The 22,159-nt window shown below is 40.4% G+C and overlaps 1 protein-coding gene across 1 annotated transcript in view; it reads left to right on the top strand.

Moving 5' to 3' along the window:
* Positions 1 to 11,929: 11,929 nt before the first annotated feature.
* LOC100615278 (POTE ankyrin domain family member B3) overlaps positions 11,930 to 22,159 on the top strand; it is a 32,848-nt gene continuing 22,618 nt past the window's right edge. Inside the window, 5 exon segments of the mRNA XM_054667310.2 lie at positions 11,930 to 12,922; positions 17,286 to 17,400; positions 17,560 to 17,733; positions 20,524 to 20,630; positions 21,956 to 22,093. Of these exon segments, the coding sequence (XP_054523285.2) occupies positions 12,402 to 12,922; positions 17,286 to 17,400; positions 17,560 to 17,733; positions 20,524 to 20,630; positions 21,956 to 22,093 (1,055 nt within the window). The 5' untranslated portion in view covers positions 11,930 to 12,401.

Here is a 22,159-nt window from a genome sequence, read left to right as displayed (position 1 = left end):
AGCGGCGCGCCGAGCCTCTCCAGTTCGCGGGCCCTCCCCGGCTCGCTCCCGGCTTTCGCAGACCTCCCCCGCTCCTGCCCTGAGTCCGAGCAGAGCGCAACGCCAGCCGGCGCCTTCCTCCTGGGCTGGGAGCGAGTGGTGCAGCGGCGGCTCGAAGTCCCCCGGCCTCAAGCAGCCCCCGCGACTAGCGCGACACCCTCGCGGGATCCGAGTCCACCCTGCCACCAGCGCCGGGACGCCGCGTGCCTCAGAGCCCAAGGGCTGACCCGGGCCTTCCAGGTGGTCCATCTCGCTCCTACGGCTCCCGACGGTGGCGCTGGGTGTCCCCCATCCCGCAATTCCTACCGGCTGACCCATGCGCGCTGCGCCCAGGTACCCCGCCGGGCAGGGCTGAGCAGCCCGGACGCCGCGCTCTCCTGCGCCCAGATTCAGCGCTGCAGTCGCCAGGGAAAGTTTGCGCTCCGGACTGGCCGCGGCGCCCCGCCTGCTCTGCACCTCTCCTGGCCCACCACGCAGCCCGCGATTCGGGATCCCAGAGGAGAGGGGTGCGGGCTGAGCCGGGGCCACGAGTCCTCTCCCGCGCTCCCGCCCTTTTACCTCACTGTCCCGCCGGGCGCACCCAGAGCTCACCTTGCGGGCCGGCCGGTGGAGGCGAGCCATAGGTGACGGTGCATCCTCCTTCTCCGCCTGCTCTCGCCCGGCTGGCAGGCGCTGGAGGCTGCCAGCGCCAACCTTCCCGGCGCTCCAGGGCGGAGCAGCTCCTGCGCCCTGCGCTACCGCAGCGGCCCTTCAGTCAGCTCCGCGCCGTCCCCCGCAGAGCCCCCGGCGCACCAGCGCCTGCTTTCCCTTCCCCGAGCGCCTCAAGCAGTCTCTGGGCCGCAGGAACAGCCCTCTGAAGAGGCGCTTGGGTAGAGGCCACCAGACACTCAGCAAACGCGCCCTCGGCCCCGCTCGGCTGAGCGGGAGGGCGCAGGGCCCGCGGCTGGACCTGCAAGGGGAGTTCCGGTTCTGCTGAAGTTTCTTTAGGGCCTTCAGCAGCGTCTTCGGCGCCTCCTGTAGTCGCCGCTGTCCTCTTGTAGTGCAGGGATGGGAGGGCAGGGTCAGGAGCCCGGCAACAGAGGCCAGTTTCAAGAGCTTTGCTCCCCTAGGGCCGGCCCCGCCTCCCTGCCCAGGCCTGGGTCCCTCCCGGGTGCTCTGAGGCACCCCCGGACATGCGCATGTCTTAGTCGCTCCTGAAAGAAATTGGCTTGTTGTGGGCACTCTTTTCATCTCATTCATAGACAGGAGTGCATTGCTGCCGGACGGAAAGCCAGGGTCACATGGGACTCCATTAGAATGAAACCCTTGCCTAATGCAGTATATATTTGGGGGTTTTCTGAAGTTCCATTTCTTAGCAAGAAGCCTCAGTGACAACGGGAAAGGGCCAGGGGCCAGGGGCCGCAGGTCCGAGAGCAGGTCTGGGGTGGCGCATCTGGGGTGGCGGGGTGGGATTTCCCTAGCAGGGCTTCCACGCCACGTCGGGCACTGCCTCATTAGCCACGCACATGGGGTCTTACTATGGTCATTACATAGGTGTCTTGTCCGTCCGAGTGATGCAGTTCCTGGGAGGTGAGGGTGGCGTTAATGACAGCTGGGTGGCAGCAGGGCCCCTTCAAACAACACAAGCAAGATGGGGCCAAAGCAGCACAGCCCATCGTCTCGGGGTTTCGGGGTCTTGCTTCCTCAGGAGGTGGGGGCCTCTCGACTGTAACACCCAGTGGAAAACGTTCAAGACTTACAGGAAAGCCACCAGAACATGATGGGGAGGTTTATTTACACCACTGTCCCCTTCCTTTTGTGAAACTGCATTGTTTATATTCTCTTTTAACAGAGTCATGGTAAGAAAAGGCAAATTCTTAACTCTCCTCCAGGAAAGATCTTTGACCTTCCAGTGTAGGAAGCCTCTCAGTTTTCCAGTTACACTTAATACAGTGTATTCCAAATCTAAGTTACCCACTAGTACTTCGGCACATTCCAGAAATTCTGAAATTTTCTGAAAAGGAAACTGGTAAGTCTATTCCAGGAGCAGGACATAAGTGTATAAATGTGCAAATATACAGGAAGCATTACTCTGAATACGCGTTTAGCCACATTATTAAATAACTGTTTCCAGTGGTTCTTCACAATATATGAATAAGATGCTCATTTGAAAGACTTTTTAAATTCTAAAATGGATCATTGAACACGTGCATTTCTTCATTTTCTAATCTCTCAAAAGATGTATCACTAAGGTGAAATTCCTTGGTAGTCATTAAATTTTAAAAAGTTAACAACATGGTTTTATGATCAGCCTACTATAATTTTCACCTATTAGGTGGTGGAATTCTAGGCTTAGAATTACCAGCGACAGCTGCTCGTCTCTCAGGATTAAACAGCATAATGCAAATCAAAGAGTTTGAAGAATTGGTAAAACTTCACAGCTTGTCACACAGTCATTCAGTGTGTGTTTGCAAAGAAAAAAAAATGTAGACAAATGGGATGACTTTTGTCTTAGTGAGGGTTATGGACATTCATTCTTAATAATGAAAGAAACGTCGACTGTGAGTATGTTCTTTTGGTGGATTATGTTTAAAACTTCCATGTTTTTTGGTACACTTTCTATCAGTTTTATGTCAACACAACACATATCATCTTGGTAAGAATTTCATTTTCAGTGTCAGAGCCTAAAATAGCTGGAGGTGGAGAAGCATGAGTGGAACACGTGCCAGAGAGCGCCCACCCTGTCCCCCAGTCAGGGGCAGGAACTGAGATGGGTGGGTGTGTTTGCATGGGTGGGTGTGGCAGAGGTGGCTGAAACGTGAATGCAGTGTCATCCTATAAGTGAGACCATGTGTTATTCGTCTTTCTGTGCTTGGCTTATTTCACCAAGCATGTTCTCCAAGTCCATCCATGCTGTCAAAAATGGCAGGTTTTTTTATTCATTAATGCTAAATAATATCCCACTGTGTGTGTGTGTGTGTGTGTGTGTATTTTTTTCATTTCTTTATCCATTTATCCATTGACAGACTATCTTGGCTATTGTTAAAAATGCCCAAATGGACATAACAGTGCAGGTATCTTTTCCAGATATTGATTTTATTTCCTTTGGCTATATCCCCAAAGAAATGGGATTGCTGGGTATAGAGTGGTTGCCGGGGGCTGGGGGAAGGAGAGATGGGCAGATGTTGGTCAAAGGGTATAAAATTTCAGTTATGCAAGATGAATAAGTTCTGGAGATCTACTGTTCAACATTGTGAATATAGCTAACAACACTGCGATGTATACTTGACATTTGCTGAGGAGGTAGATCTTATTGTTCTCACCACACACATGAAAGAGAGCAGCTCTGCGAGGTGATGGGAATGTGAATGAGTTTGATTTTGATGGCAAAGTATACATATATTAGTCATCAAACTGAACACCTTAGAAACCAGATTTTACATCAATGAATGGTTGAATGAATAGATCTGCACTTCTGGATTTCTTTAAAAATGGGAAGACACTCCATAGCTTTAGCAATGCTGGGCACCCACCCATTCCCACCCTCCTGCACCGCCTGCATTCCACAGATACCTGACATGGGTCCTTAGAGGAACGTGATCTATCCTTTTTCACACTTTGCCTCCTTTGTGTAATTAGGAAAATCGAGGCAAATGGGGCTTTTTAAAGGATTTTAATTTTTTTCTAATTTCATTGTATCTATTTTGTCTTCACTAGTGGCTTATTTACTGTATCTGTATTTTACCTTATTTTATTTTGTGACGGCTCTAGGGTTACAGCCAGCATCTTTAACTTAGTATAGCCTACCTTTATTTTGTTTATTTATTTATTTATTTATTTTTGAGAAAGAGTCTTGCTCTGTCACCCAGGCTGGAGTGCAGTGGTGCGATCTCGGCTCACTGCAAGCTCCGCCTGCTGAGTTCAAGCCATTCTGCCCCTCAGCCTCCCCAGTAGCTGGGACTACAGGCACTCACCACCATGCCCAGCTAATTTATTTTATTTTATTTTATTTTATTTTATTTTATTTTATTTTTATTTTTATTTTTAGTAGAGTTGGGTTTCACCGTGTTAGCCAGGATGGTCTCGATCTCCTGACCTCATGATCCGCCCGCCTCAGCCTCCCAAATTGCTGGGATTACAGGCACTAGCCACTGCACCTGGCTGAGGACATGTCTTTGAAAAGGTAGCATAACTCCTATTTCTAGCCGCTCTTGCAACTAAAGGTGGCTGTGTACAGAATAACTCTATTCTTCTATATCCAGTTTGGACAAACCAACTTTCCATTGATTTAAGCACACTTTCAGAATAAAGTGTAATTTCTTATCTCAGGAATTCCAAAGTCTAATGGAAGAAGCAAGCTTATATTGAATAATTTAGCAAAGCAGATTGTGCTTGGCAATAATAAAGTAATTCAATATATGAAACATAAGAAAAGAAGGAAATATCTGTTTCATAGTTGTAATTAATTAGAACTTTACCATGCAGAATAGGTAGAGAGGCATTCCTCAAAAGATTAAGAGAGGTATAAAGTAAATGTAAATGTCAACCATAGGGGTTTTCTTAGGCAGAGAATCATGCTTTAGGGTAAATGAAGGTGATGCTGGTATTCAGGTTCCTTTGGAGAAGGCAACAATAAAAGTAGAGTTATTTATGAGATCCAAGAAGCCCAAGAAAAGATAATAAGAGCCCAAGCCACAGCAGGCTCAGCCTTTTTTTCCTAAATAAAAAGGAACGAATAGCTAAATGTGACAAAAGTCAAGGTATCTTTTAAGAAAGTTACACTTCCTCTGAACCACAACAGAAATCAAAGATAGTCACCCTACAGCACTCCTTGCCTCTCTTCCAAGGATACAGCTATGTATTGTTTTTTAAAAAAGGTAAAGGTAAAGAGACATGGTCACTTGACCATGTCTCTATCCAAGGTGAATTTCTCCAAAAGCACAACTTTGGGGCACTTGTATGAGATATAGTTTAAACCCCACTGAATTTGATTTCTCACCCTCCCAGACACTTACCTTTATTATTTTCTCATATTTGTTTGCTTTTGTTTCCTTAATATAGTCCAGGAAATGTATCTGTGGGCTGTCCTACAGGAGAAGTTACAATGAATGGAAAAATGTGAAGAACCTTCTATTCTCCCAAGAGTATATGGCAAAGAGGGTGCAATTGCACCCAAAATATCAGTGTGGAAGGGTCACATAACTGATACTATAAAGTAACATATTGTCTTACAGAATTCTCATTCTTAGGCTGAAATATTACCTTCTTCATCAAACTTACCTGACCGCATGTTTGATGTTGTTTGAGTAAAATATAATATTCTTTTATTTCCCAAATGCGCACACACACACACACACACACACACACACACACACACACATATTATATTATGTTTTGGGAAATATATGTGCTATAGTATCTATATTTATTCACTTCTTAAATTTGAACTTAATTAAAATGACAAAATGAATTTGCTGAAAGGAGTTGGTAAAATGATCAGCTGTATTCAGTCACATAACTATTGTTTAGTCTTAGTAATGAAAATAGAAAAAAAAAAACCAGCCAGGTGCAGTGGCTCATGCCTGTAATCCCAGCACTCTGGGAGGCCAAGGTGGGTGGATCGCCTGAGGTCGGGAGTTCGAGACCAGCCTGGCCAACATGGTGAAACCTCATCTCTACCAACAATACAAAAATTAGCTGGGCGTGGTGGCACGCACCTGTAACCAGCTACTTGAGAAGATCAGGTAAGAGAATCTCTTGAACCTGGGAGACGGTGCTTGCAGTAAGCCGAGATTGCACTACTGCACTCCAGCCTGGGTGACAGAGTGAGACGCCACCTCAGTCAAAAAAAAAAAAGAAAAATGAAAATAGAAAAAAACGACAGACGCTAAAAGCTAAGAAAATAGTGTGTTCATTTTGGAATCTAATTCAAAATTCATTATAATGAATTTTAACGGGCCACCAAAGGTATGTGTTGAAGTTCACTGAATATTATTCAATGTTTGAGAATTACTGACAGCACATATATTTCATTTGTAGCAATGTTTGATTTGTTTTGCATCCATATATTTGCATTTATTTAAAACAAAAAACATCAAAGTATATTTCATCTGTTATTTGGAAAAAACATTGAGTAACTAATTGTCCAAATATAGCTATTTTCTAATTTTTAATTAAAAATGCTTCCTGTTTAAAAAAATAACTTATTTCAAAATAACTGACATTTAATGTATTTACATTTTTTAAAGTGTTCATGCACATCTATTTAATTTCTAGATGTCTTGAAGGAATCGTCACCGTATCTGGAAGCCAGATGCCAAAGATGTTCAGTTATTATCAATGCATCTATGCATAAAGGATTGAAAATGATTCTTCATGCCATAATTTATCTAAATGTTCATTCCTTTGGAACACTGTTTTCCACCAATAGTAACAAGACTTGGAACAAAATAAAATAGCAATATCATATGCATTTTCTATTTCTGCACTTTTCCACTTCTGGAAATAGTCATAGAATCATTTTGTGACAGATTAATATCATCCATGATCCTAAGCCACTAAGAATAAGTATTAGATTCTTTGGGTTAAATTGCCATAAGGACTAAATTTATTTTTTTAACCAGTTCCCTAAAGAATCAACTGATATTTCTGACATAGTTTTACAGCATATGTATCACCTCTCCATCCATTTTGCCTTAATTCTATTTCTTTTTATCCTTCACTGGTGAGGATGAGAAAACCTGGATGCATATGGGTATGGTTGATTTGAAAAGTACTTTTTAAACATTTGGAAGTTTTTCAAAACCAAAAACATATTTGCCAAGTGATCTTTTTCCCCTATATTTTAAATCCTTGTGCAACTTAAAAGAAACTTAGACCATATGCTAGTTCAGATTCACTTATATTAAAATCATGAAAATTTTATTTAATAGCTCTTTGACACACAGGGAGTGTTTAAATTAAGCTTCTCTAAATTTTACATTTTTCAAAATACACTCTCTTTCCTATCTACCCTCAACTACTCCTCACTACTCTCCAAGAAAATATCAGGTTTAATTCAGGAGATGTAAGTTGGATGTTTTCAGTCCATCAACAATGATTAAGTAATTTAAAAAGCATTCTTTTCTTCACTTCTTCCCTAGATTTTTTGTTTCTTTGTTCGTTTAAATATCTCTGTGCAAGTTCTGAACAGTTTTATTTATATCAGGATCAATAATCTGAGGAATGAAATAAATTGTTGCATTTGTTGCAATAAATGAGTTTATGCTTCCTTTACAGAACATTAAGGACATGAACTTTTAAGAACATTTTAATGTTTCACTATAAATGATACTTGAGCCTTGCATTAGAATACATAAGGTAAACTTATATAAAGAAAAAATAAAAATCTTCTCCTTCTCATCTGCATTTGCAATCCCACATGCACTGAAGTAATCAATGTTAATGGTTTTCCGTCCATTCGGCCACACCTCTAATGGATGGAATTTATGTAGTGTAATTCTTTGTCAGGTACAACTACACATGAGTAAAACTAGGTGTGATTTAGAACTCAAGATTAGGATTTTTAACTAGTAGTGAAATGGGAAGGGAAAAGTAAAAGTAAAATATACATCAACTAATGGCAGAATGGTGTATAGAAGGGAGTCATCTGTATATATGTCATCTGATGGCCCCACCACTCAGCTAACCCATCCACACATGAAATAATAAGTAGACAAGTGCATTGAAAGTTGTAAGTGTGACAGAAAGGTCACACGTGATTGCTACTATTATATCGTTTTATTATTTTGTTCTCCCAACAATGTATAGCTCAAATTTATACTACAGGCTGTTCATATCCCTTAACAAAATATCCATTAATTTATGAATTTGATAAAATTCTAACTTACTGCAGTGCCCTACAAATAATAGTTTGGCCCATCTGTGGTGATGACTGTTCTGGAAGATCTTTCTGATGTTGAATAACTAATATTGTGTTTCAATGTTACTATTAGGTTGGTGCAAAAATAATTGCGATTTTTGCCATTAATCACAACTACATTTGCGTGAACCTAATAGTAATTTAACATTCTGTATCTAACATTTTTGGACACTGATCGAATATGCAATATTCTGGGGAGAAGTTGGTGGAAGAGATGTGTGTTGTTTTGTGAAAGATAGTATTCTGAGGGAGGGCAGAAAAGGAATATACATATAAGAAAATAGTGGATCTTGATCAGATGCACACTTGTTCCTATTTACAAGAAGTCTACTCTGTGTTACTGAACAAATCAACTTACATGAAGTCAACTAATTCCAAAGAATTTACCGTCTAGAGAAATTCACATTTGTAATAATAAATAGTTTTCTTAATGACAGAAATTTTATAATATGTCTTTTTTACTTTATAGCTATAACCGTAGAGTTATAAAATCTAAATACAGACAAGCCTACCTAGTGTTTGATTATATTCAATGATGTTTAAAAGTAATGGCCTCTCTTTTGTTCTTACTGGGAAAATTATCATTAGCACAGTGCTTCATGCAGGCTCTTATTACTTCTATCTCCCATTGTTATGATTGGCAAAGCACAAAGCCATACTCAAATTGGAATGCTTGGGCACATTGCAGTATTTATCACAGGGTGGACTGGATACTGAGTTTCTTAATTTATAAATATTTCTTTCCAATGCAAAATTCATGAAGGCTTAATGTTGGGAAATGTCTGAATGGCTATAAATTCCCTTCCTAATTCCCTCCCCTCAATGCATACCCATTTTTTTTGGCTCATTCTTAGAACTGTAGCTGTTCTTGAATCTTTGATGGGTTGAAGCTAATCCACATTCGGATTTTACAATCTCATATAATTGCCAAAATTCTACCCTTCAAAACACTTGTTTCTTTCTTTTTTTTCTCTTACATTTCCTCAAAGAAAATTAGTGAAAAAACAATTTTTTATTTGGTCTGAAACTTTATGGTGGAAATCTGAGGACAGGAAGAAATTTAGGGACTTGTTCATGCACTTTTGATTTGGCGAATGCCTGGAATATATTTTTTTCTCTCTGCACAATGCAAAGTAGTTGCACTCACAAAGTATCAATTAGAAAAAGAAATTCTTTCCACATTTCATCAGAGTTTTAAGTGGTTACACTACAATAATCCCCAGCTATTTGGGAAATGGTAAAAAAAAAAAAAAAAAAACTTTGAAGATCAAGCCATCATTATTATTTTCACTAAAACCTAAAAATTCAGCCACAATATGTCAAACCAGTTGGGACAGGACTTCCTTCCACTAATTTAGTTTTTACTGCTGGATACCTGATGGGCTACTTACTATATCAGGTGTCTCATAGGGCAAATTGTACCTGGAGATAAAAAAAGAAGAAAAAAACAGGTTCCACCCCCTAGCAGCAGAATACAGCAGAACATTTAGGTACCCACAGAACATAAACCAAAATGGACTGTATCCTGGATTTTAACAAACATTAAGAATTTTTTAAAAACTGAAATCCTGTAGAATGTATCCTCCAGCCAAAATGGCATCAAATTAAAAATAAAAAAGTAAAATAACAGCAGAATCTTAAATACTTGAAAAATAAACAGCATACTTTTTAGTTCTTTTTTTTACATTTTTATTTATTTTAAGTTCTGGGGTAGGTGTGAAGGATGTGCAGGTTTGTTACATAGGTAAATTTGTGCCATGGTGGTTTTCCCTACCTATCAACCCATCACCTCGGTTTAAGCCCAGCATGCATTAGAGATTTTTCCCAATGCTCTCCCTCTCCCTCCCCCATCCACAGGCCCCAGTGTGTGTTGCTTACTTCCCTGTGTCCATGTGTTCTCATTGTTCAGCTCCTACTTATAAGTGAGAACATTAGATGTTTGGCTTTCTGTTTCTGCATTAGTTTCCTGAGGATAATGGCTTCCTGTTCCATCCATGTCCCTGCAATGGACATGATCTCCTTCATTTTTATGGCTGCATAGTATTCCATGTTGTATGGGTACTGCATTTTCTTCAGCCAGTCTATTACCGATGGGCATTTAGGTTGATTCCATGTCTTTGCTATTGTGAATAGTGCTAAACAGCAAGCACATTTCTAAGGAGAATGTCTCAAGGGAAACAATTAAATATATTAAACTGAATAAAAATAAAAATACAACATATCAAACTTGATTTAACACAGTTGACGTCAGTGCTGAGAGGAAAATGCATTTCACTAAATGTATATAATAGAAAAGTAGAAATCTCTCAAATAAAAATTCAAGCTATCACATCAAGAAAGCAGAAAATAGTAGCAAAATAAAATCAAAACAAATATAAGAAAGAATATAATAAGGAAAAGAGCAGAAATAAATGAAACAGCCAAAAGAAAACAACAAAGAAAAGCAAAGAAATAAAGCTGGTTCTTTGAAAATATCTAGAAAATTGACAAACCTTAACTAATAATGATAAAGAAAAAAGGGATGTTATAAATTACCAATTTCATGAATGAAATGGGCTAACATTAGCAGTAGAACTCAGCAATGTACACAAAGAATTACACAGCATGTCCCAGTGATGTTTACTCCAGTGACTGCACACCTAGACATTCATCCCACTGAAATAAAAACTTTTTTTTTGCACTTGTAATTGGCTTCCCCTCTGCTTTTGTTGGCAAGAGCAGGTCGGTGTCCCAGGCTTAGAATCCATTTTTCTCTCTCTCCATCTGTCTCTCTGTCTCCGTCTGTGTCTTTGTCTCTGTCTCTCTCTCTCTCTCTTTCTTTTTTTGACAGAGTCTTGCTTTGTCGCCCAGGTTGCAGTGATGCGATCTCGGGCTCACTGCAAGCTCCGGCTCCCGGGTTCACGCCATTCTCCTGCCTCCCGAGTAGCTGGGACTACAGGCGCCCACCACTATGCCCGCTAGTATTTTGTATTTTTAGTAGAGATGAGGTTTCACCGTGTTAGCCAGGATGGTCTTTATCTCCTGACCTTATGATCCGCCCGCCTCAGCCTCCCAAAGTGCTGGGATTACAGGCGTGAGCCACAGTGCCTGGCCAGAATGCATTTTTCCTCCCACACCAAAGCACCTGCAGTATGGGTGAAGCAGCCTGGAGCCTGGCTGCATAAGCCTGCACAGCAGGAGGGTCCCAGCAGGAGGGTCGAGGTGCCACTGCCTGGGTCCAGCTCACAGGCTGCCAGGGAGGCTCCGATCTGGCTCCCTGGTGCTGGCAGTGTCCTGTTCCCAGGATCTGCACGTGGGGGTGCCTTCCTGCATCTCCCCATCAGTGGTAGGTGCTCCTCCCAGCTCCCTCTTGCAGGCCTGGAGACAGCGGCCTGCACCTCAACCCTACTGCATGCCAGTGAAGCGAAGCACCCCGGGCCAGAAGCCCCACAGCTGTTGGCCCTGGTTTGGACACCAGGCAGGGGGCACCACAGCAGGAGCTAGCAGCCCAGCCCCGATTCTGTGGCCCCGAGTGCCCCGTTGCTGATGGCCCTGTGTTCTGGGTGCGGACCAAGGAGGAGCAGGTGTGGAAGGCGCCTCAGGCAGGCCCTGGGCTCCGTGGGCGTCTTGTGCTCGGAGATTTTGAGGCCATTTGCATCCAGCTCCGCCAACCAGAGCTCTAAGCTGCAGCGGCGGCCACCCGCAACAGCGCCACCACTAGTGTCTTGGGGGCTTTCTTCAGAGGAGGCTGTCAGCATCCTCGAGTTCCAGGCGCTCTAGCCCCAGTCCTGCTTCAAGAGGCTTTTTCCCACCACAGGCTTCTCCTCAGTGGCCAGAAAGCTGGGCCAACTCCCATGAACTTTGCCAGTAACGCAAGGCTGTCACTGACATTTGTGGCGCCAAGACTTGCGCACGCGGATTGCACACATCGGCCACTTCCTGCACCACGTGCAATGACACGCGCACGCCTCACGCGCACGCCGCATAACGTCTGAGGCGCGCGCCCCGCACGCGCGCCCCGCACGCGCATAACGGCTTGGCTTACCTGTAACGGGTACGCTTCGCTTCGCGTTCCTCGCTTGGCCTTGCGTTCCTAGCTTGGCTTGGCTGTTAGTCGCTTTGCCTGGTGTTTCTTGCTTGGATTGGCGTTTCCTCCCTCGCATTCCTTTGCTGGGCTTGACCTTTTCTCTGCTGGGTTTGGCATTCCCTTGACTGGGCTGGGTGTTTCCTTGGGAGGGGGTGCTTGGCCTTTCCTGGGGTGGGCGTGGGGTCCCCCTGGTGGGCGTGGGCTTTCCCCGGGTGGGTGTGGGTTTTCCCTGGGTGGGGTGGGCTGGGCTCCCTTGCTGGGGTTGGCAAGTTTTGGCTGGGATTGACCTTTCTCTTCAAACAGATTGGAAACCCAGGGTTTCCTGCTAGTTGGTGAAACTGGTTGGTAGACGCGATCTGTTCGCTACTACCGGCCTCCCCTGGCTGTTAAAAGCAGATGGTGGCTGAGGTTTGTTCAATGCCTGCTGCCTCTGCTGTGAAGAAGCCATTTGATTTCAGGAGCAAGATGGGCAAGTGGTGCCACCACCGCTTCCCCTGCTGCAGGGGGAGCCGCAAGAGCAACATGGGCACTTCTGGAGACCACGACGACTCCTTTATGAAGACGCTCAGGAGCAAGATGGGCAAGTGTTGCCACCACTGCTTCCCCTGCTGCAGGGGGAGCGGCACGAGCAATGTGGGCACTTCTGGAGACCATGACAACTCCTTTATGAAGACACTCAGGAGCAAGATGGGCAAGTGGTGCTGTCACTGCTTCCCCTGCTGCAGGGGGAGCGGCAAGAGCAACGTGGGCACTTGGGGAGACTACGATGACAGCGCCTTCATGGAGCCGAGGTACCACGTCCGTCGAGAAGATCTGGACAAGCTCCACAGAGCTGCCTGGTGGGGTAAAGTCCCCAGAAAGGATCTCATCGTCATGCTCAGGGACACTGACATGAACAAGAGGGACAAGCAAAACAGGTAACCGGGCCTGGGATGGGAGGAGGCGGGACATGGGGGGATGATGGGGACATACCCTCCTGGCGCAGGGAGGGAGGAGCCAGGCTTTCTCTTCTTCCGCAGGCCTCACACCACCCTGGGTGTGGAAACCTCAGAGAGGTCAGGGCCCAGGTCCCTTTATAAACAGCAACACAAAAACAAAACTTTAACTGATTTCCAATCCAATTATAATTTCCCTTATAGAACACTAATAGACGGTTTTAAAGTGATTTAACTCGCAAAATTAAGTCGATGCAGCAGATTATTTTTAATGTACACATTTTAAAACAATGTTCTATACACTATAGAAAGGTGTATATTGAGAACTAAGTCCCATAATATATCAACTTCTGGGCTAAATATTTTTCAAATAAAATCCAATATGGATTTTATATCGATGTGTACCCTATGTAAATACGTTCTTTACTGAGTAACCTTAAAAGGAAACTGAAATGGGAAGTATGGTTCATATCTTTGAATAGGAAGGTTCGTTTTTCTTAAGATGTGAGCTTTTTCTGTGTTTGTCACTTTTACATAAGCCAAATAAAAATAGCAAAGTCTTAGTGTCTTTAAATTGCACATGATTATTTTATCATTGTGATAAATTGATTTTTTGTAACAGAATGGAAAAAGACTTGCTTTTCCAGATATCAAAATGTGCATGTGTTATTTCCACAAATTGTTTACTAACAGCTGAAAAGACATAAATGAACAGAACAGAATAGGAAATCCAGAAATACCCAAATATATGTAAGAATTTAGCACTTGATAATGGTGATGTTTCATATTGGTAAAACAAGGTGAATTATTCATAAATTAAATGCATGCTGTTTGGAGAAAACTACCTAGATTTTTATGTCACAAAAATAAGTTCCTGGAGTATAGATTAAAAATTTTAAAGATACAAAAGAAGAAAAGTACCAGAAGAAAACACAAATGCCTGTTTATATGTGCAAATATTTATTTATTTTTCTGAGACAGACTCTCACTCCATAGCCCAGGCTGGAGTGCAGTGGTGCAATATCAGCTCACTACAACCTCTGGTTCCTGGTTCAAGTAATTCTCTGCCTCAGCCTACCAAGTAGCTGGGATTACAGGCACCCACCACCATGCCTGGCTAATTTTTTGTGTTCTTAATCAAGACGGGATTTCACCATCTTTGCCAGGCTGGTCTTGAACTCCTGTCCTTGTGATCCACCCACCTCAGCCTCCCAAAGTGCTGAGATTACAGTCATGAGCCACTGAAACCGGCATATATATATGCAGATATAATAAAATAAGCTCAATTTAAAATTGGGCAAGGTACTTTTTTGCATGTCTACCAGTGACCTGTGCACATAGGAAAACATAGCATTCCTGCTAAGAGAAGGAATTGAAGTTAGAAGAGGAATGAAAGACTATTTTCTGTTTAAGTTAGAAGAGGAATGAAAGGCCGGCCATGGTGGCTCATGCCTGTAATCCCAGCACTTTAGGAGGCCAAGGCAGGTGGATCACGAGGTCAGGAGTTTGATACTAGCCTGGCCAGCATGGTGAAACCCATTTCTACTAAAAATACAAAGAATTAGCTGGGCATGGTGGCATGCACCTGTAATCCTAGCTACTCAGGAGGCTGAGGCAGGAAAATTGCTTGAACCAGGGAGACGGAGGTTGCAGTGAGCTGAGATTGCCCCACTACACTCCAGCCTGGGTGATGGAGTGAGACTCCATCTCAAAAAAAAAAATAAATAAATATAAAGGAATGAAATACTGTTTTCTGTCCACAAAGTTTGTGAGGGTGAAGAACAGTGGTACTTATATACTTGCTGAAAGTTTAAGTTGCTGCGACTTTTCAAATAGACACTTTGATGGTAAGAACCACATTTTTAAAATGTGTATGCCTTTTACCCATCTATTCCATTATACTGAAATATCTATATGAAACAGACACAGCTGTTTTTCTTAGTATTGCTTAAAATAGCCATGTATTGAGAAGAACTCATATGAAGATTTTATGAACAAATTTCAGTGCATCCATAGGATGGAATAATATGTAACCATTGAGGGTGTCAGTAGATACAGAGATATGTCGGCATGCAGAGATGTACTTTGCTATATCGAGATAGAAAAAATCAGTTTGTTATACATATACACAAACAGAATCTGCTCTTGTGTTAGCTGGAAATATGTGGAAAATATAATCAAACTTATTTCTGGGGATTTGTAAGTGAAGTTTTTCCCTTTCTCTTATCTGTGATTTCTGCAATGAACATCTGAAAAGTTTTAGTTAAGTTTCATTAGTAATGAAATAATCCTTGGGAAGAGAAGGAATATGCTACTTGCATAGATACAAATAATTTCTCACATTCTATTATTTATTTTTATACCTGTGGATGGCTATCTTCTGTGAACTTTTACCCTCTTCAGAAGTAGAGGGCTTCTGTTTACCTCTTCTGGTAGATTTTATTGTATATACATTTTATTATATATAGATTAACGTGTAAATAGTATGGATTAATTATTTTAGTTTAGTTATATATTTATGAAAACTAAAATAGCAAATATAAATGATCGTTACTATTGCAAATGTATTGCTCAACAGGAGTTTTCTTTTAAAAATATTGAACTTCCAACCTATGTTTATCCATTCTTTCAATCCGTTTAGTCATCAAACATAAGCCAGACACCTATTATATGACAGGCATATTCTGCCATCTCTCAGGATCCTTCCACCTTTGAAAACTTCATGTTTACCTGCTGCGCCTGAGCAAGCTGAGAGAATCAAAATTGGGGCATTAGGACTTAATCTCAATTGAAGCTTTTCCTCCCTCCTTTCAAACAAAAGCACTTCTGAAGGTGGAAAATAGTAAAAGATAACCCTTAACTGCCCTTTTGAAAATTTATAAGACTTGGGTAAAGACTGTTTTAGCTGTTTTAAGAACTTAAATGTGGTACATAAACAGCATGGGATACTATGTAGCCATAAAAGAAAGAACAAGAGCCTGTCCTTTGCAGGGACATGGATGGTGTTGAAGGCCATTATCCTTAGCAAACTAACATAGGAAGAGAAAACCAAATACTGCATGGTCTCACTTATAGGTGGGAGCTAAATGAGGAGAACACACAGACACCTAGAGGGAAGCAACACACACTGGGGCCTATCAGAGGGTGGAGGGTGAGAGGAAGGAAAGAAGCAGGAAATAGAACTAACGGGTACTAGGCTTAACACCTGGGTAATGAAATAATCTGTACAACCAACCCCCTTGGAACACGTTTACCTATGTTAACCAACCTGCGCATCCTGCACCTGTATCCCCGAATGTAAAAGTTGAAAAAAGCTCCACAAATAGTTTCATAAATCCATTTTAAAAAGAGAAAATTTATAACAGTCTTAAATCCTAATATGAATGATTGGAAATATCTGATGTACATACATTGTATAAATCTAAGTATTGAAAAAAATGAGCCCATGCTATTCATTTGAATTTCAAGTTTTCTTTGGCTTAAAGTTTTTGAAAACCAAAGTAAGAAATAGATTATTTTAGAAAATTGTTTTTGTTTTCACCTCAGCCCTCTTATTCCATAGTTCTTTTAAGAACTAAAATTTATCTAAATGCTAGTCATCTGACTGGAACTGCCCCAGACCTGTTATATTATAACATATTCTACTTAATGTAAGGCACCAGGGATTGTATGATGCCCCATTATTTTATGTCTCACTAAGAAAATTATTTAAATGCTGCCAATTATAATTATAGTAAATCATGAATTATAAGTGGTATTTCAGTGTAAGAAATGTTAAAACATGGAGACAATGATCATCTTAGACTCAATAAATTACAGTACAACGCTACCTGTAATCTTTAAAATGTACCTGAAAGTGTAGGTATAATTGTATCATTTCACTTAATTCAAATGTTGTCTTTAGCGGTATTAGTAAAAATTATAATATCTTACAATTTTTGAGCTGTTATTTGTGTTAGGAACTATTCTATATTTTGTGTAGAGTCTTATTTAAGCATTACAGTGGTTTCCTCTGAGAAACTGACTATTTTCATTCCCATTTTATTGATGAGGAAATTGAGACACAAAAAGGCTAAGCAACAGCTAGGAAGTGACAGAGCTTCAAGTAGGATTCCAGCCCAAGTTGAATGTCATCCAAGAGCTATGCTCTTTCTATTCAAATAGGCTGCTCTTTCATTAATACAGTGACTAATGAGAGGTAATAAGTAGTGTGCTTTCTTCAAAGGAAAATTGAGTTTGTTTTGAAGGCAGAGTAATAGGCTATTCAGTGTTTGCAACTACATGAATCATTAATGTGGCATTAGCTAGTGCACTACAATTTCCTGAAGTCTTCTCACTCTCATAGGACTGCTCTACATTTGGCCTCTGCCAATGGAAATTCAGAAGTAGTACAACTCCTGCTGGACAGACGATGTCAACTTAATATCCTTGACAACAAAAAAAGGACAGCTCTGACAAAGGTATGCAGTAGCCAACTATATCAGCGTGAGGTAGGTTTGATTTCAATAGATAGCATAAAAATGAGTTTTCTCATTTAAATATAACTAGTTGGTGAAAGCTGTGGAATGTTATTTTGAATTCCTAGGACTTATAATTTGTTTTTGGTCTAATACTGACAGGCCGTACAATGCCAGGAAGATGAATGTGTGTTAATGTTGCTGGAACATGGCGCTGATCGAAATATTCCAGATGAGTATGGAAATACCGCTCTACACTATGCTATCTACAATGAAGATAAATTAATGGCCAAAGCACTGCTCTTATATGGTGCTGATATTGAATCAAAAAACAAGGTATAGATCTACCAATTTTATCTTCAAAATACTGAAATGCATTCGTGTTAACATTGACCTGTGTAAGGGACAGTTTTCCATATTTGGAAGCTCAAGCATAACCTGAATGAAAATATTTTGAAATGACTTAATTATCTAAGACTTTATTTTAAATATTGTTACTTTTAAAGAAGCATTAGAGGGTACAGTTTTTTCAGTGCACTTGTGGTTAATGCTTTTTAAAAAAAAAAACACTGAATTTGTAAAAGGTAATACTTTTTTTTTTTCAATTTTTCCCTGCCAAGTTTTTTTTTCCCTAACAAATGTAAAATGACAAAATTTGCCCTGGAATAGGTTTTACATTAAAACTCCAAGAAAACTTAAACATGTTTCAGTGAATAGTAATCCTGCTACTTTGGCAAATTCCTAAAAAAACACTAATAGATATGAGGTGATGTATCTCCCAGTGGCAAGGCTTAAGATATTTCTGATTCCTCATGAGGCAGAAGTGGAAAGGGAAAAATGCAGCAATCAGAAATATCAAGGCCAACTTGGAAATTAGGTAATGGGGGAAAAGACCATGAAGAGGTTTTGTGTGTGTGTGTGTGTGTGTGTGTGTGTGTGTGTTGTTATTGTTGTTCATTCATTTGTTTCCTTTATATGGTGAGACAGGGTTCTTTTCCATTTTAGAGAATGACAGTTTTCAGTTTGGGAGAGGGAGTTAGTGGGTTGTAAACTGCCTAGAGATCAATTTTAGGAGGCCTCTGAGGAACCAGATTGGCAGTGAATATGTGGTAATGTAGTGGGAAACCCTTGAGTAGAAGAAATAACAAGTAATTAACCAACTTAGTATCCTATTCTGGTAGAAATGGCCAATTGGAGTCTCAATTCTGCTTTCAATTCTAGAATGTCTTGATGGGAAGGTGGGAGATAAGGGGCTTATAAGTAAAAAGATCAGGTTGGATTTTGAGTTTACTAGACCTTTTTCTACTCTTACCGGGGAAAATTTTGTGGTGTTTTCAGCAAATGAGTCTCTCTCCTACTCTTTCCTCTTTTTGGCCAAATCCTCAAATGATAAAGGGAATTGTTTATGTGGATGAGAGATGAGACTGAAATAATTGTCTATTGCACTAGCTTCCAGCTAGAGTTGTGCATTCCAGTTACCTCAGGAAAATTTTTAAATAATCTTCAAGTCTAGGTTTTCCCCTGAAGATTTTGATAGAGTAAGTCTAATAAAGCCTGGATATGTATGTTTTAAAAGGTTTCCTTGAAGCCAGGCATGGTGGTGCATGGCTGTAGTCCCAGCTGCTAGGGAGGCTGAGGTGGGAGGATTGCTTGAGCTTAGGAGTTCTAGTCTAGCCTGGTCAACATAATGAGACCCTGTCTCTAACAACAACAACAGCAAATTTCTCAAAATCCGGATACACTCCTGCTTAACCACTGAATACATAAGTGTAATATGTAAATTCTTATATCTCAGAAACTTCAGATATTTCTAGAAGAGTTGGATTTGCATATGTGCTAATTCCTTTAAATCTTTCCTTTCCAATAACATTAATCTAAATTTTTGTTTGTTTGTTTTTGAGATGGGGTCTCACTCTGTTCCCCAGGCTGGAGTGCAGTGGTGCGGTCACAGATCACCACAGCCTTGACGTCCCTAAGCTCTGGTGGTCCTCCAATCTGTTTTTGTATTTTTTTTTTTTAGTAGAGATGATGTTTTTGCCATGTTTCTCAGGCTGATCTTGAACTCCTGGGCTCAAGTGAATCACCCACCTCAGGCTCCCAAAATGAGAGATTACAGATGTGAGCCACCATTCCTGGCCTAGTCTGACTTATCTCTGTCATTGGGACATTAAAATGAATATTATTGGCACTATCTATCAGCTTACAGAATAATACCTTTTCCTTTCTACCATCAGTTATTCACTGCCATTCAGAAGGTCTTTAGAAATTTGCAGTGAGTAGTCTTCCAATAAGTAGAGGATGGCTCTCTCAGGACTTTGTGTCCCTTTGTTCAATCATTCAAGTGCTTAGGTCAGCAAGTCGTTTTTAAGAGCAGAGTTTTCTCAGAATTGTAGCAAATTCTAAACCTTTTTTTGTCAATTGAAGCTGTATTATGGGCTATCCAGTATGTCTCTTAAGTTTGTAGAGCTTTGGCTTAATCAGGATGGCAGGTTTAAACACTAAAAACCATGGAGTTATTAAGAATACAGATAGGAAATCTCTTAGTTTCAGTAATCCTATGAACTGATTATCTATCTAGTTAACAATCTGGAAAAATTAAATACAAATAGATTTGAAATGAATAAGTGTTGGAAAAATTCTTGAAATGGGCAGTGTGAGTATTAATAGCAATATTTATTGCACGTTGGAGCTTGAACTTTGGTAAAACGTGTGAAACTAAAGAAATATTTTACATTCAAATTCTTGCTTTATACACAACAATTTTGTCTTAGGGTTGGATAATATAGAGATAAAAGATACAGCCCCTGCCCTCAAGAAGCTTTTTGTTTAAATGAAAAAAAAAAATCATCCAAAAGTGCCATGCCAAATGCTCGTTTAGAAACAAAGAGTCTTGGAAACAGTAAATGTTTAAAGTGAGTTTTTGAGATGATCAGATTTAATGTGGTGAGGCAGAGAAGGGATGTTTCCAAGGGAAGGAGTGGCATGTGGGAAAGTACAGAAGAGTGAGAAGGAAGCGACCAAATTTTATTTACTTTCTGTGAGTGTAAGTCCATAAGCTTCCAGTTCAGTAGAGAGATACATAATTTTTTGAATTAAATATTGTTTTTGTTTTATATTGTTTTACAGTGTGGCCTCACACCACTTTTGCTTGGCGTACATGAACAAAAACAGCAAGTGGTGAAATTTTTAATCAAGAAAAAAGCTAATTTAAATGCACTTGATAGATATGGAAGGTATGGTTATTTCTTTTAATCTGTGTGTTGTTCTAGATTGATAGCAGTCACTCAAGTCATAAATAATAAATTAATAAGATTAAATTATACTTATTGGGACATAGTGATCAATATCAACACAAATCAGTTAAGTAGAAAAGCAATTATTTGGACTGGGCAACATAAAGAAGTGTTTTAGTAGGATTCATCTTCTCTTATTATATTGACTGATGTTATTTGTTGTATGATGTTTTTGGTTACATGATCTTATGTTAGCTAAAGGGATTTCATATTAATTTTATGAAGTTTGAACTTTAACTTTCAGTTTACTTTATGAACTTCTTAACCCTTTCTAGTAGGTTTTAACCTCTGTATCTTATATGCTTTTCCACTAAATATGCTGTATTAAACATAAATAGGAGTTGAAAATCCTTTTATCTTTTCAATGACTCTGCTTTATGTTGCTTTCTTTGAAGAATATTAATGTTAGCTTATCCCTACATGACAATTAATTGCTATTCCCACATACTGTGGGTTCAACAGCTTTTTTCCTTTTTTATTTCCAGTGTATTTTGATGTTTTTATTCTTAGTTGGTATGGAGAGAGGGAGTGAAGATAGTTTTAAGTGGATATACTTTTCCTTTAATGAAGGCAAGCTGTAGGTGGGTGATAAACAGAAAAGAGCTAGGCTTTGGATTCACACAAGACTGGGTTTAATTCCTAACTTTCTTACTTGCTACGTGTGTGACCTTGGGAACGTTATTTACCACCAAATATGTTGTCATATGTGAAAAGTAGGAGAATATATCCTTCAAAGTTGGCTGTGCATAAGCAAGAAAGATATATGTGGCATTTAATTCAGTGCATAGCACATGCTTATTGGCATCATTAACTGAAACTCCTGTGACTACTATTCTTACCATTATTATTAATATTACTGCTTTCAGCATGCAGAGAGCTCTTATTTATCTTAGCCCCTAGCTAATTTTCTATTACAGCATATCAGTCTAGGGAAGCTGTGACAAAATCTTCACTTAAATCTTTGTCCACTTCAGATAAGTGGCCCTAGCATTGTTTCTTGCCCATCAAAGGACTTTAAATTAGTAGTTCTGCTATGCAATACCCCACTGAGATAAGAGGTTTCCTTTTTGTCCCTTCCTTTTAACCTTGGTGGTATTTTACAAAGATGAACACTTGAGCACTGAAGATGCTTATGTCTTTTAGCGCATGTAAATGTTTGATTCTGCATGGACAGGCAAGATGTCAAATTGGTAAAGTATATCAAATTAGCTTTTAAAATAACTTTATTACAGTTCCTAAAGGAGAAATTATCTCTGTAATTTTAGAACTGCCCTCATACTTGCTGTATGTTGTGGATCAGCAAGTATAGTCAATCTTCTACTTGAGCAAAATGTTGATGTATCTTCTCAAGATCTATCTGGACAGACGGCCAGAGAGTATGCTGTTTCTAGTCATCATCATGTGTAAGTGTTTACATGAAAAGGCTAGTTAATGCTAAATTGAGGTTTAAAATAATTATAACAATTGCA

This window comes from Pan troglodytes, chromosome 16 (genome assembly GCF_028858775.2).
Source record: "Pan troglodytes isolate AG18354 chromosome 16, NHGRI_mPanTro3-v2.0_pri, whole genome shotgun sequence".
In the NCBI taxonomy this organism is placed as follows: Eukaryota; Metazoa; Chordata; class Mammalia; order Primates; family Hominidae; genus Pan; species Pan troglodytes.
This window is presented reverse-complemented; position numbering and strand designations above follow the sequence as displayed.